The 15,578-nt window shown below is 40.1% G+C and overlaps 1 protein-coding gene across 2 annotated transcripts in view; it reads right to left on the bottom strand.

Moving 5' to 3' along the window:
* Positions 1-15,578, bottom strand: part of SLF1 (SMC5-SMC6 complex localization factor 1) — a 103,256-nt gene that overhangs the window by 9,650 nt on the left and 78,028 nt on the right. For both annotated transcript variants that reach the window (XM_066273822.1, XM_066273823.1), the window contains exon 16: positions 1,481-1,626. In XM_066273822.1, the coding sequence (XP_066129919.1) occupies positions 1,481-1,626 (146 nt within the window). The remainder of the gene's footprint in view (positions 1-1,480; positions 1,627-15,578) is intronic.

The raw sequence follows: 15,578 nt of genomic DNA, 5'->3' as shown, positions 1-15,578 counted from the left end.
AATAAAAGTGAACTTTGGAGATCATTTGTAATTTTTATTTTTAAATACCATGAAATACTACATAGAACTTTTTTTTGCCTCTAGGTTATTTTTAAAATTAAATTTATTGCAGTGACATTGGTTAATAAAATCATATAGGTTTAGCCCTGGCCAGTTGGCTCAGTGGTACAGCGTCGGCCTGGTGTGCAGGAGTCCCGGGTTCGATTCCCAGCCAGGGCACACAGGAGAAGCGCCCATCTGCTTCTCCACCCCTCCCCCTCTCCTTCCTCTCTGTCTTTCTCTTCCCCTCCCGCAGCCAAGGCTCTACTGGAGCAAAGTTGGCCCGGGCGCTGAGGATGGCTCTGTGGTCTCTGCCTCAGGCACTAGAATGGCTCTGGTTGCAACAGAGCAATGCCCCAGATGGGCAGAGCATCGCCCCCTGGTGGGCATGCTGGGTGGATTCCGGTCAGGCGCATGCAGGAGTCTGTCTGACTGCCTCCCCGTTTCCAACTTCAGAAAAATACAAAAAAAATCATATAGGTTCAAGTGTACATTTCTATCATACATGATCTGTATATTGTATTGTGTACTTATCACCCAAAGTTAAATCATCTTCCATCACCTTATATTTGGCCCCATTTACTTCTCCCCACCTCCTTCACTCTGGTGAACACCATACTGTCTATGAGTTTCAGTTTTATATTCCACATGAGTGAAATCACATGGCCATAGCTTTTTCTAACTATTTACAATAGTTTGCTTAGCATGATACTGTCAAGGTCCATCCATACTTTTCATAAATGGCAGTAGGTCTTTACAAAATAATAATCTTATGTGCAAATAGAACACAAAGATTCTTGTATTATTTTTCTATTGTCAATTCTTAATTACTCAAGTAATTAAACTATTCACTAATAACTCAATTTTTGAGGTAGAAAAACTTACACTCTTATCTAAGACTTGAAAGACTTATGATTAATATGATCTGTTTAATTACTAGAAACCACTAAAAATATTTTTTATTTTTTATTTTTTTATTTTTATTTTTGTATTTTTCTGAAGCTGGAATCGGGGAGAGACAGTCAGACAGACTCCCGCATGCGCTCGACCGGGATCCACCTGGCACGCCCACCAGGGGCGACGCTCTGCCCACCAGGGGGCGATGCTCTGCCCCTCTGGGGCGTCGCTCTGCCGCGACCAGAGCCACTCTAGCACCTGGGGCAGAGGCCAAGGAGCCATCCCCAGCGCCCGGGCCATCTTTTGCTCCAATGGAGCCTTGGCTGCGGGAGGGGAAGAGAGAGACAGAGAGGAAGGAGGGGGTGGGGGGTGGAGAAGCAAATGGGTGCTTCTCCTATGTGCCCTGGCCGGGAATCGAACCTGGGTCCCCCGCATGCCAGGCCGACGCTCTACTGCTGAGCCAACTGGCCAGGGCAGAATATTTTAAAGTTAAACTTATGGACTCACTTCTCGAAAATTAGAAGTAGAATAGAGCAGTGCTTACCATTTTTTGAAGAGAGAGTGGCTCAGAAGATATATTGATGGAACTTTGTGACCAAAACTTTTTAAAAACTGCCTCTGCAACAAACATTTGAAGCCAGGAGGAGGAAAAGGAACAAATGAAAATTTCTAATTCCTGTGAAGAAAAGTCTGCAGAACACAAGAGAAGTAAATATAGTTATTGTTACATCCTATAAAATTTCTTCCTATAGACTATCTCCTCTGTGGATTTTATTCATGCAAATGATAGTTCCTATACAAGTATAATTCACTCTCATAATTTTAAACCATGAAAAATGGATAATATTCCTATTTCTTGCTTTTGATAAGAAATAGTTTTATGGTAATCTCACATTCAAAACAATATTTACTTTTTATTATTTTAAATAAAAGTCTTGAAATTATATATATTCATGAATAGATTGATGATCTGTGAATAGATAGACAGGGAATGTATTGGTATACTTTCCAAGTAATGTTAAAGATCTCTTCCCATTATAAGATTGCACCTTTGGAAAAATCAAAGGTACCTGCTTTTTAAATGGGCACAAGTGTATTTAACTTACAGTGATCAGTCTTGAACTGATAGAAAGATATTATATCCCTTCCCCTGACAATTCCCATGAGCCCCAACACTGCAGAGAAGGAGGAAATGTAAAGAAGTTGGAAAATGTAGCACAAGAGAGTATGTAAGGATTTCTTTAAAAGTCTGCATCCACTCTACTATAGCAAGTGGGAAAAAGTATAATTTTAAATGACAAAATGAAACCAAACACTCAAATCTGATCTTTTCAAAACCCTCAAGTTTTCCAATAACATGGAAATGCATATACACATGAATCAAAAGTAATAAAAGACTGGATTGACTATTTCATATGTAATCTATTCAGTATTATGAGTTCTCTATTGATATCCTCTGTATAAGAGAATGGATAATACAGTGGAATGATAAAGAATAAGAAAGAGCAATCAATAATAAACTAAAAGAGCTAAAACTAAGCAAAACAAGATAAAAAAAGTTGTGTTATTATACAACAAGGCAGATTAACTACAAACACTAGAAAAATAAAGAAATAGGAAAAGTCATTAAAATCAGCAAAATAAACATACTAGGTTAAAATACATTTTAAAAATTGGACAAAGAGGCCAGACAGACTGGAGGTTCTAGTCAAGATGATGAAGTCGATAACGCTGTGCTGGTCTCTTTCATGATCACATCAAAATTACACTAAATTATAGAAACACTGTCCTTGGAAAGCACCTGAAGATTAGCTAAACAGAAGTCTGATAACAAGGAAATATAGAAGAAGCTACAGTGAGACTAAGAGGACAAGGGAGGCGCAAACTGGCCGCCCTACACTGCCTGTGGCAGTCAAGGCGCAGGAGCGATGTCTCGGCTGTGGAGTCCTCCTGATGAGGGATCCCAGCCACACTAATGACTCCCCAGTCCCGAGCCCCAGTGCCTGGGAGAGGAATCCCCACAATATCTGGCTGTGAAAATCATCAGGACTCCACCTGGATGAGATGGAGGGCTGCTGTAGACCCAGGCTCTCTTAAATAGCCTGAACACAGACTTCCCCGTTCACAAACACTTGCCTTAAGCTCCAGCAGGAGGACAGCAGCTTGAAAAGCATCAGGGACACATGGGGAGAAACTAAATTGTGTGCTTCAGGATGAGGGGTGGAGGGGCAGCTCTGTCCAGGACAGAAGTCCTAACATGGCTCACCCTACCCTTGTGAGATCCTGACCTCTTTCAGTGGCTGTTCCTAACAAGCTGCCAACTTAGCATGTACTTCAAACTTCCCCAAAATCTCTCCAAGGTCCGGAAACCCCACACAAGCAGTGACTGACCTTGGCATGCTCTGTACCACTTTTTAAGCAGCCCGAGCCCGGCACTAGTAGCAGCCAGCGTTGGTTCCCAGGTTAGCATCTGCCAGGTACCTCCAAGCCCAGCACAGGCAGCTACCAACTGCAGATCACTTTATAAGTCCAAACCAGATGGCCCCTGGCCAGGCACAGGCAGCAGCTGACCTTGGCCTGCATTGGAGTCCCTCCCAAGGCGCTCCAGACCAACACATCTGTTGGGTGGCCACAGACCAAAACAGCACCCACTTAGATATACAAATTACACATACAAAGGGTGGACTCTCCAGGCACCAGAACTCCTCCAAAACGCATCCTGCTGTGGCACAAGCCCTCCCACAGCAGCATGTTTACTACAATCATTGCTAGTCCTCACAGTCAACACGAGGGTCAATGCCACCCACTGATGGGACAACAGCGAGCAAGGCTCAACAACAACAGGAGAGCACATACAACCCACAGAAGAGATATCCTGGAGGACCCAGCTCAGGTGACCAAGATGATTGTGCCACTGGATTCACAGGACACTACATAAGGACACACGGCCAGACTGGGAGAGAGAGTAGATGCACCTAATATGTAGAAACAAACACAGGGAGAAAGCGAAAATGAAAGATAGCCTTCTGAGCGGGTGAAGATATTTGCCAATAATACATCTGATAAGGAGTTAATATCCAAAATATATAAAGAATTCATACAACTTAACACAAAAATGAACAAAAAAGGCTCAACCAACCAACCAAAAAATGAGCACAGGACCTGAATAGACATTGCTCCAAAGAAGACATACAGATGGTCACCAGACCTCTAAAAAAGATACTTAAGGTCAAATATCAAAACCACAGTGAGCTATCATCTCACACCTGTCAGAATGGTTATCATCAATAAATCAACAACGTGTTGACAAGGATGTGGATAAAGGTAAACCCTTGTGCACTGTTGCTGACCTTCGTTCGTAATCCCACTTCTAGGTATGTATCTGAGAAAATCCAAAGTACTATTTGAAAAGATATATGCATCCCTATGTTCAAACCTGCAGCATTATTTGCAATAGTAATAGAATTTAGAAGCAACCTAAGTGTCCATCAATAGAAGACAAGATAAAGAAGAAATGGTGTTGTGTGTGTATGTGTTTGTGTACACAATGTAGTATTAGTCGGCCATGAAAAAATAAAATCTTGCCATTTAAAATCATATGGCTGAGTCTAGAGCAGTGTTTCCCAACTTTTTTTGTGCCATGCCCCACCTTAACCTTTCTAAAATTTTTATGTCCGCCCCCTATGTAACATACATAATTTTTAACATTAAAAAATTGATTTGTTCACTTAATAAACATAAATGATAGGTTCTAGGAAGAAATCACTATGAAATTGTTAACAAAACACAGTAAGTAAAATTTCAAAACATATAATGAAAAACAGAAATTTAAATTCCAAATAATTTTAATACAGATTTTTGTATATTAATTTATTATTTTAATTTAGTGTGATCCTTGCGCTTGATGCTTGCTGCACAGAGATTTTATATTAGGTTCCAATTTGGTTAGCTTTAGTCTCAAGTCTCCACGTTGTGTTATATCCAGCTGATTTTCTTTTTTTTTACCAGTAAATCATTTACAGCACTAAATCCACATTCAGCTAAAAATGAAGATGGAAACGGTAGCAATAGTTTTCTTGCACATTTGGTTGAATTTGGGTATTTGATTTCTGTTTCCTCACAAAGCCATGCCATCGCTCCTTTGATATTAAATAAAGCTTTAACTGACTCATCGTTTTGCAATTCTGCGAGTTCTTCTTGATACTGCATATTTGATATATCAGACAAATCCACTAACATTGGCTGCATCATCCATGTTGGGAAATCAATTTGTTTTAAATCAGAAAATCTTTCTTTTAAATCAGCCGATAGAATATTCAAATGATTGACAATAACAAGTAAAGTGGTATCAGTTACTTCACATTTTTGGAGCCAATGAAACTGTTTCAAGTTTTTGTTGTTAATATGTTTCTGACATAACTCAATATTGGTAATGAAACCAAATATCTTTGCTTTTGCATCGACAAGAGTTTTATTTGTTCCTTGAAGTTGCTTATTTAATATATTTAGTTTTTCAAAGATATCGACTAAATAACTCACAAATGCTTTATTTACCATCTATTGTTAACGGATACTTCATTTCAGGTTTGTCGCTTAAAAAATCACTAAGAGTATCAAACAGTTCCATAAATCTTTTCAGTTTCCTTTAGATAGCCATCTTACTTCAGTATGATGTAAAAGTCTCACATGGTCTTCATTTTGTTCTTCACAAAATAGCTTGAAAAGATGCTCACATTTGGCACTAGCTTTAATAGCCCCGATGCAAGAAGTACTTAATAAAGAGTTTAATATTGATAAAAATAAAATCAATACTTACCAATTATATCTATGCAATATATATATGTATATTTATTAAATCAACGAACTTTTACAACAGTTTTGACTGACACTTATTTCAAATTAACAGCAACTGAATGATGTGAAACACTACAGAAGTTGCGATGGGCCAATTAGGTGAGAATAACTGCGTTGTTTAGCGAGTTTTTATTTTTATTTTTATTTTTTATTTTTTTTATTTTTTTTTTCTGAAGCTGGAAACAGGGAGAGACAGTCAGACAGACTCCTGCATGCGCCTGACCGGGATCCACCCGGCACGCCCACCAGGGGCGACGCTCTGCCCACCAGGGGGCGATGCTCTGCCCATCCTGGGCGTCGCCATGTTGTGACCAGAGCCACTCTAGCACCTGAGGTAGAGGCCACAGAGCCATCCCCAGCGCCCGGGCCATCTTTGCTCCAATGGAGCCTTGGCTGCGGGAGGGGAAGAGAGAGACAGAGAGGAAAGTGCGGCGGAGGGGTGGAGAAGCAAATGGGCGCTTCTCCTGTGTGCCCTGGCCGGGAATCAAACCCGGGTCCTCCGCACGCTAGGCCAACGCTCTACCGCTGAGCCAACCGGCCAGGGCCTAGCGAGTTTTTAAAACGTCCGGGGTTCCCTGCGGCAGATGGCACGCTCCGCGGTGAACCCAGGACGAAGTTTACTTGACGACGCCAATCACCCAGTTGATATTTTGGTCTCGTCAAACGAAATTATACTTAATAATTATTTACCGCAATTATTTAAGAATTGCATTTTTTTTTGTTAAATTTGGCACCGATTGCATTTAAATGGCCCGGGGCAAAAGAGTTAAAGTCATGTCGAGTCCATTTTCAAATTGCCCCCCTTAACTATCGAATTGCCCCCCTGTGGGGCGTGGGCCCCATATTGGGAAACACTGGTCTAGAGGGTACATGCTAAGTGAAATAAGGCATACAGACAAAAGACAAAAACCATATAATTTCATCTATTTGTGGAGTGAAAAACAAAATAAACAAAAAACAGAAGCAAACTCATAAAAACAGAGAACTGATAGTGGTCAGATGGAAGGGTTTTGTAGGGCTGGGTAAAAAGGTGGAGGGATTAAGAAGTACAAATTAACAGTTACAAAACAGTCATGGGGATGTAAGGTACAGCTTAGAGAATGTAGTCAATAAAACTATAATAATTATGTATGAATCCATGCAGGTACTAGAATTATAGGGGGATTACTTTGTAAGCTATATAAATATCTAACCACTATGCTCTACTCCTGAAACTAATATAACATTGAATGTCACTTATACTTGAAAAATAAAAATTTAAAATACTGGTGTTTCCCGCTAGCAATATGATAAAACCCATACTATAACTAAAAATAATTGGACAGAATGATAACCCTAACGTCAATATAAAGTATAAAGCATACCCAACTCACGCAGGGCTGAACACCTTTAGGCTGTCAGACACCCACTGAAAGGTCCTGTCCTGCTCAGACGCCTTCCCAAAAGGCTCAGGCTCTCCTGTTTCTTTTTTGATTGGGAGCTGGATGTATGGGTGGCTGTGAAGGAATGAGGAACTAAGGGGGAGGGGAATCCCCAGGGATTATTTGGTAAAAAATAATGATTTTAGAGAAAGGAAGAGAGAGAGAAAGAGAAAGGAACAGCAATCTGTTCCTCTATGTGCCCTGACCAGGGACTGGACCAGCAACCTCTGTGGTTTGGGATGACCCTCTAACCAACCAAGCCATATGGCCCTTTGGGCACTTTTTGGTTGTTGTAACTGATTAAGTTCTACTGGCTTCTAGTGGGCAAAAGCCAGGATGTCACTAAACATCCTACAATTCATAGTTCACAGGTCAGACCCGCCATGATAAAAAATAATCAGTCCCAAAACAGTGCCCAAGCTGAGAAAGAAACTGTGCCTTGACCAAAGAGACCTGAGTTCCTGCTTTGTGACAGACTGTCATATGGGCAAATGGCTTCCGTCACATGTCAAGAAGATCCCACCTATTCCTATACTTCTGAATTCAAATAACCCTTTCCAAAATGGCCCCAAAAGAGGTACAATTTGCAAGGACTGAAAATGAGAAAGAAGTAATTTACAACCTTTGATTATAATCAACTATTCCCAGCACCTCAGGCTGTTGGTATTATCTGAAACTGTACAAGCAGTATAGTGAAGGACCATTTTTTTGAACATTAAATCTGTACATTTACAGATTTAAAAAATGTATCATATACATTCTTAAAAAAGCATCTATCCCCACAGAGTTTATTATAATCAATTGATATCTTAACATATCAACTCTAACCACAGGCAAAAGCAAAGCATAAATAACCTGTACTATAGAGTTCAAAACAGATTATTCACCTTGAAACTTCCAAATGGAGTTACTCATCAAGAAAGAGCATCTGTTAGTTTAAAGAAATAGGAAATACAAGCTATAATGGATTGACATAGTACCAGGTAACATATGCAAAGGGAATGATAAATAATAGATGAACAAAAGAACATGAGAAACAGCCTCTGGATTGTAAGATCTTTAAGGGAAGCATCATTTTTGTAGCCCTCATAGTTTGTAGGTCACTAACCTGCACACAAACATTTACTAATTGATAAATAAATGAACAAATGACTGGCAGATAGCAATAACGCTAAAGAACCAATCCAGGATGATTTTTTTAAAGTTAATCATCAGATAGTGCCACTCCCTTGTTAAGATGGTTTCTGGCTCCTTAATACGACTTAGAAGTTCCTAGGCAAACTTCACTTCCCCTTCGTTGGCTTTATTCAGACCACTTTTCTCCTTATGGCTTGCCATCAGCCAGGCCCCAGAGATTTCTAACAGGCCCAGCTTTTCCCTATCTCAGGTTTGGTAAGTATGTCTTTAACTAGAACATGCTTCTCCAATTCTGCTAAATTTCTCCTTTAACCTTCAGGGTTTACTTTACATGACCACCCAATAAAAGTTAGTTCGCCCATCTTAATACCTAGTTTTTCTCATTTGGAGCACATAGCATTTTGTTTGTTTTTCTGAATTAAGAAGCAGGGAGGCAGAGACAGACTCCTGCATGCACATCAACGGGATCCACCCAGCATGCCCACCAGGGGGCAATGGTCTGCCCATCTGGGGCATTGCTCAGTTGTGACTGGAGCCATTCCAGCACGTGAGGCAAAGGTCATGGAGCCATCCTCAGCGCCCGGGGCCAACTTTGCTCCAGTGGAGATTTGGCTGCGGGAGGGGAGAGAAGATAGAGAGAAAGGAGAGGGGGAAGGGTAGAGAAGCGGATGGGTGCTTCTCCTGTGTGCCCTTGCAAGGAATCGAACCCAGGACTTCCAAATACTGGGCCGATGCTCTACCGCTGAGCCAACCAGCCAGGGCCTAGAGCACATAGCATTTTTAAATGATGTATTAACTTTAACTTAATCACAGTCTACCTCTCCCATTGACAGCTCAAAAAACAACAGCAAGGACCATGTCTGCTTTTCTTCTGTCATTGCACATGAGGTGTTTAGAACAATGACTGGTAGAAGGCCAATGAAAATGTGTTAAATAAATGACGGGAACAGCAACATTATGACTGAGACAATTAGTAAAATCATAAAAATTTAATTAATAGAAGAGGTGTGAAACACACAGGACAGGACTAGAGATTTTAAAAAGATAAATGAAATTTGGAAAAACTACTTATCAGCAAAAATGATAATGTAGCCTGAAAACAGCATAGGAAGCTTTATTCAAGTTATCTGAAGAAGCAAAAAATATCATAGATTTTGATGATGTTTTCTTCCCAATGAAAACAAAATAAGTGTACATTAGAAATATGCAAACTGTGTCTTGCTGCGTATTACTGTGAACATAATTTTACTGGAAGACAACCTTGTTCATTTGTGTATTGTGTATCACTTTCTTTCTACAGCTGCAGAGTTGAATAGCTGGGGCAGAGACTGTAGAGCCTGGAAAGCCAAAAATATATACTACCTGGTACTTTACAAAATAAAGTTTGCCAATCCTACTTTAAGCCCCTTACATCAGTAACTTCAGTTAAGCATGAAAAAGAAAATTCAGAACACTTGATCTTAATATATAGAAAGGGATATTAAAACTCTGTTCAGCCCTGGCCGGTTGGCTCAGTGGTAGAGCGTCGGCCCAGCGTGCGGAGGACCCGGGTTCGATTCCCGGCCAGGGCACACAGGAGAAGCGCCCATTTGCTTCTCCACCCCTCTGCCACGCCTTCCTCTCTGTCTCTCTCTTCCCCTCCCGCAGCCAAGGCTCCATTGGAGCAAAGATGGCCCGGGCGCTGGGGATGGCTCTGTGGCCTCTGCCCCAGACGCTAGAGTGGCTCTGGTTGCAACATGGCGACACCCAGGAGGGTCGCAACATGGCGACGCCCAGGATGGGCAGAGCATCGCCCCCTGGTGGGCAGAGCGTCGCCCCCTGGTGGGCGTGCCGGGTGGATCCCGGTCGGGCGCATGCGGGAGTCTGTCTGACTGTCTCTCCCTGTTTCCAGCTTCAGAAAAATGCAAAAAAAACCCAAAAACAAAAACAAAAACAAAACAAAACAAAAAAAACTCTGTTCAAAGTGTTTAGAAATAAAGAAGTGCATCTCTGTGGGATTGATGTACATAAAATCTGATGGAAAGAACTTTATTTACTAAAATATGTTTTCCCTTAATTTTCTATAAAATAATTTTACTAGAATTATTCGATAAAATTGAATAATTTTACTTCAATAAAATTGAATTTGAATAGCATGATAATATGAATTCATACCTTTGGACTAGGAAAAAATAAGATATTCAGATTGCCATAAATGAGAAAGATGGACCAGTACCTTTTTAAAAAAAATTTTTTTTAAATTCATTTTAGGGGGGTGGGGGGAGAGAGAGAAAAGGGAGGAGGAGCAGAAAGCATCAACTCCCACATGCGCCTTGACCAGGCAAGACCAGGGTTTTGAGCTGGCGAACTCAGCATTCCAGGTCGTTGCTTTATCCACTGTGCTACCACAGGTCATGCAGACCAATATCTTAACTGAAAGTTATATAGCAGCCAAATAATATTATCCTCACTAATGACCTAGGAAAAGCAAAAAGTAGTAAATGAGCTGACGAATAATGCAAAGAAGTTTTTTCTTTTAAAAAGGAGGGAAAATTCTGACAAAAAGAAATGATTCTTCATGAAAATATCAAAAAATTAACAAAAGAACATTATTGTAAAAGAACACCTCGTTCACTTATTATATGGTGTAAGTATATTACTATTTTACCAACTCTATAATAAACACTTTAATTTTTCATATTAACAGTAGAAAAACTATTGCTCTTCTAAGGGTAAGTTGCTCACTTGATTTCTCTCTCCTAACAAAGGTTAAAAATCAAGCTGTAGTAACAACAAAAATTTAGGAAGATATAACTATTTTGAGAAATATGTTACATTAAAAAAAATTTTTTTTATGTTACATTTTTATAAACTGCTTATCGATAACCTAAATTGAAGCCTAAAGAACCAACTATGTGTGTGTCTTGAGAAGGGGAAGGAAAGGCTTATACATACTTTTCAAACAAGGATATAGTTTAAATCTACCTATTAATAGTTTTAAATATTAGAGACGAAACAGATCCTGGAAAGCAAAATAATCACTCAACTGGTTGACAAAATTTCAATGCTAATGTTAAAAGTCTAATTTTAGCTTAAGTCAGCCACAGACTCAGACTTGTTAGATTAAACTTGTCACTGAAAATTGGGACTATAACAGTGATAACATTACCTTGCTTTAAAGTGAAGAGAAATTCAGAATATAAGTAAAAAAGTGCTAAAGCTTATATACCCTGTCAATAGTAGAACCCTGCTAATACAAGGCTCATTATTTCATGCTTTTGGTTAAACTATATTTCCCTAAAGGAAACAATACATACTAGAAACAACACATATAACCATAGTGACAGTCTCTAAAGTCACTGCTAATCCTGTCCTGAGTTGCCAAACTCAAAGAGGTTTCCATTATGAAATGAAAACAGGGAATCCTTTTAACTGAATGTTCAGCTATCATGCTAGCAAATACTATCAGATTCTGCTGTTTCTAAAATGGAAAAAAAAAAAGAAGAAATAGAAAGAACTACCTAGTAGAAATGGTGGAAAAGAAATAAAAAAGGGTTCGGAAGATTGGATTTGAGCAAAGAAATGTTAAAAAGTCATGCAACAAAGGGCAGCTACTCCACAAAAGGGACAGTAATCACCCCTCAACTCAATGAAAGAGGAAAAAAAGGAGATAAAATGCTTTAGATAAAAATCTTCTAACTTCAGTAGTATAAGACGAAACCTTACTGTGCAGAAGGCATCATTTAATAAATCCTGAACCCAGTTATAACCTGGATTCTTATTCTGGATTCTCTTTTCAAAGTATTAAAGTGACTGACAGCATATTCAAGAACTTTTCATATAAAATCAAGACACAGTAAAAAACAGGTAACAAAAGAGAATATTTATTTGGCAGTCTAAAATATTTCTAAGTACCTGTATATAAAATTCATCTTTTATATTTGAGGGCCACAAAAAACTTACTTGGTTTAAAATACATTCATTTTAGAAATTTAGATATACAAAAATAAAGACACACAGACAGAAAGAAAAAGATTCATAGTTCCCTAAACTGGCTCTGAAGTTTAAGAATATAAATAAGGTCATATGGAAACCTCCCTGACCCTACAGACCCAAATGAGTTAGGCAGAACCTTTCATAAGGTCAGCACAAGAAAATGAGTTTTGTCATCACATTGCTTAAATATCCCCCACTCATCCACTTACCCATTTGGAAACTTGAAAGTAGATAACAGTAAGAAAAAGAAGATTAAAGAGATTCTATATATGCTACAAATGTTATAAAAACATATATACAAATTTTCTACATACACCCTAATCTGTTAGATTATCAGACTCAATGGAAAAAAAATAGTAGTTTTTTATGTCATAAGAAAAATTATTCAGCAACAGGTATATAGAAAAAATGTTTTTAACTAGTGATTTAAGTCAAGTTAATGCAAATTACTATAAAATATAATAAATATTTTTATTCAGTGTATTTAGTTTTTAATACTGTTATATATTCATTCAGGAAGAGATGGAGGAACTGTTCATATGACACAGATAAGACACACAATGCTTTCTCTTCTACTGGAATGATTAGAAGTACAGTAGTACCTTGAGAAAGAAGCAGACCAACATACGAATTTTTTAAAAGATATGAGCTGCGACTCGGTCCGTATTTTTGTTCGAGATCTGAGTGAAATTCCAAGATACGTATTGTGATTCGGGAAGCTGCAGCTAGTTGGCGCATGGATCCAGTATCGGCAGCACAACACCAGCATCTCATTCTTTCTCATGTTACCCGCAGAATCAAGTTGAATCTCGTGCACTGTACTCATTCTTGCATCATTTTTGCATTTTTTACTAACTTTTTTTGTGTGCTATCAAGGGGCCGAAGAAAGTGAGTGTAAAGGACAGTGGTGAGAAGAAGAGAATGATGTCAATAGAAGTAAAGCAAGAAATAGAAAAACATGAGCATGGTGTACAAGTGATTGAACCGTAGGGCTGTACAACCGCAACACATCTACAATTGTACCATCCTTAAACAAAAGGATGCCATCAAAAGTGTAAATCCAGCGAATTCTGTCCCAATTATGGACAAATATCCATGAAGAAATGGAGAAGCTTCTGCTGGTGTGGGTGAGAGAAAGAGCTGGCAGGAGATACAGTGACAGAGACTGTAATATGTGAAAAGGCACATATTATTTACAGTTACTTTAAGAAGAAAGAAACATCAACCTCAAAAGAGGCAGCAGAAGATATGTTTAAGGCAAGTCACGGCTGGTTTGAAAATTTCAAGAAGAGATCTGGCATCCACTCGGTGGTGAGGCATGGTGAAGCTGCGAGTGCTGATGTTAAGGCAGCTGAGGAGTACATCGCACGTTTTGTTGTGCTTAATGCAAAGGAAGGCTACATCCCCCAACAAGTGTTCAACTGTGACGACCAGGATTATTTTTGAAAAAAATGCCCTGGAGGACTTTCATCACCACAGAGGAGAAGAAGCTGCCAGGCCATAAACCCATAAAGGACCCTCTGACCATTGCATTGTGTGCAAATGCTAGCGGTGACTGTAAAGTAAAGCCACTGCTAGTGTATCATTCCAAAAATCCTCGAGCCTTTAAGACTCACAAGATTCTTAAAAACTGTAGGTTATGTGGTGTGCCAATGCTAGGGCATGGGTTACGCGGCAGTTTTTTATTGAATGGGTAAATCTCGTCTTTGGTCCTGCAGTGAAGAAGTATCTTCAAGAAAATAAACTGATGAAAGCATTACTAATCCTTGAAAATGCTCCAGCACACCCACCTGGTCTTGAAGATGACATTCTCGATGAGTTCAAATTAGTGAAAGTCCTCTACCTCCCACCCAACATGACTTCAATCTTGCAACCTATGGCTCAGCAGGTCATTTCCAACTTTAAAAAGCTTTACACAAAGCACTTGTTCCACCGCTGCTTTGAGGTGACTGATAATACAATTCTAACCCTTCGAGAGTTTTGGAAAGATCACTACAACACTGTGATATGTTTACACATTATTCATTTGGCATGGCAAGAGGTTACAAGAAGAACCTTGAACTCGGCATGGAAAATGTTGTGGCCTGATGTTGTTGCAGACAGGGACTTCGAAGGATTCGAACCAGAGACCGAGACCAAGACTGAGGTAGGAGCATTGGAGGAGACTGTGTCCCTAGGAAAGTCAGTGGGTCTGGAAGTAGATGAGGGTGATGTAAACGAGCACCTCAAGGAACACGAGAAGGAACTCTCAACTGAGTTGCAGGAGCTACACAGATGATGCAACATACGAGCTTCTGCAAGAGATTAGTAGTGAAGAGGAGGTAGAGTTGGAGGAAGTGATTTCTACAAGTGAAATTAAAGACATGCTGGCAATGTGGGAGAAGCTTTCAAGTTTCATTGAAAAGAAACATCCAGGCCTGACCAGGGGGTGGTGCAGTGGATAGAGCATCAGACTGGGATGCGGAAGACCAAGGTTTGAGACCTCAAGGTCCCCAGCTTGAACGCAGGATCATCTGGTTTGAGCAAGGCTCTCCAGCTTGAGCCCAAGGTCACTGGCTCAAGTAAGGAGTCACTCGGTCTGCTGTACCCCCCCCCCCCCCCCCGCCAAGGCACATATGAGAAAAACAATCAATGAACAACTAAGGTGTCACAAAGAAGAATTGATGCCTCTCATCTCTCTCCCTTCCTGTCTGTCTGTCCCTATCTGTCCTTCTGTCTGACTCTGTCACATACACACAAAAAAGAAACACCAGAAAAAGTTTCAACTGGTTGTGCTTCAGCACTTTTTAATGACACTTGTTAGTCACATTTATATAACATTTTAAAAGGCAGGCAAAAGCAAACCTCTTTGGGTAGATTTTTATTCAAAAGTCCTGCAAGTGAAAGTGCCGAAAGTGCAGCCAAAAAGGCAAAAACAGGAGAAGATTAAATGAAAAATACGTCATGTTAAGCTTAGATTAAGTTTAAAGTTAAGAAAGTACATTTTCGCCCTGGCCGGTTGGCTCAGCGGTAGAGCGTCGGCCTAGCGTGCGGAGGACCCGGGTTCGACTCCCGGCCAGGGCACATAGGAGAAGTGCCCATTTGCTTCTCCACCACCCCCTTCCTCTCTGTCTCTCTCTTCCCCTCCCACAGCCAAGGCTCCATTGGAGCAAAGATGGCCCGGGTGCTGGGGATGGCTCTGTGGCCTCTGCCTCAGGTGCTAGAGTGGCTCTGGTCGCAACATGGCGACGCCCAGGATGGGCAGAGCATCGTCCC

This window comes from Saccopteryx bilineata, chromosome 4 (assembly GCF_036850765.1).
Source record: "Saccopteryx bilineata isolate mSacBil1 chromosome 4, mSacBil1_pri_phased_curated, whole genome shotgun sequence".
Lineage (NCBI taxonomy): Eukaryota > Metazoa > Chordata > Mammalia > Chiroptera > Emballonuridae > Saccopteryx > Saccopteryx bilineata.
This window is presented reverse-complemented; position numbering and strand designations above follow the sequence as displayed.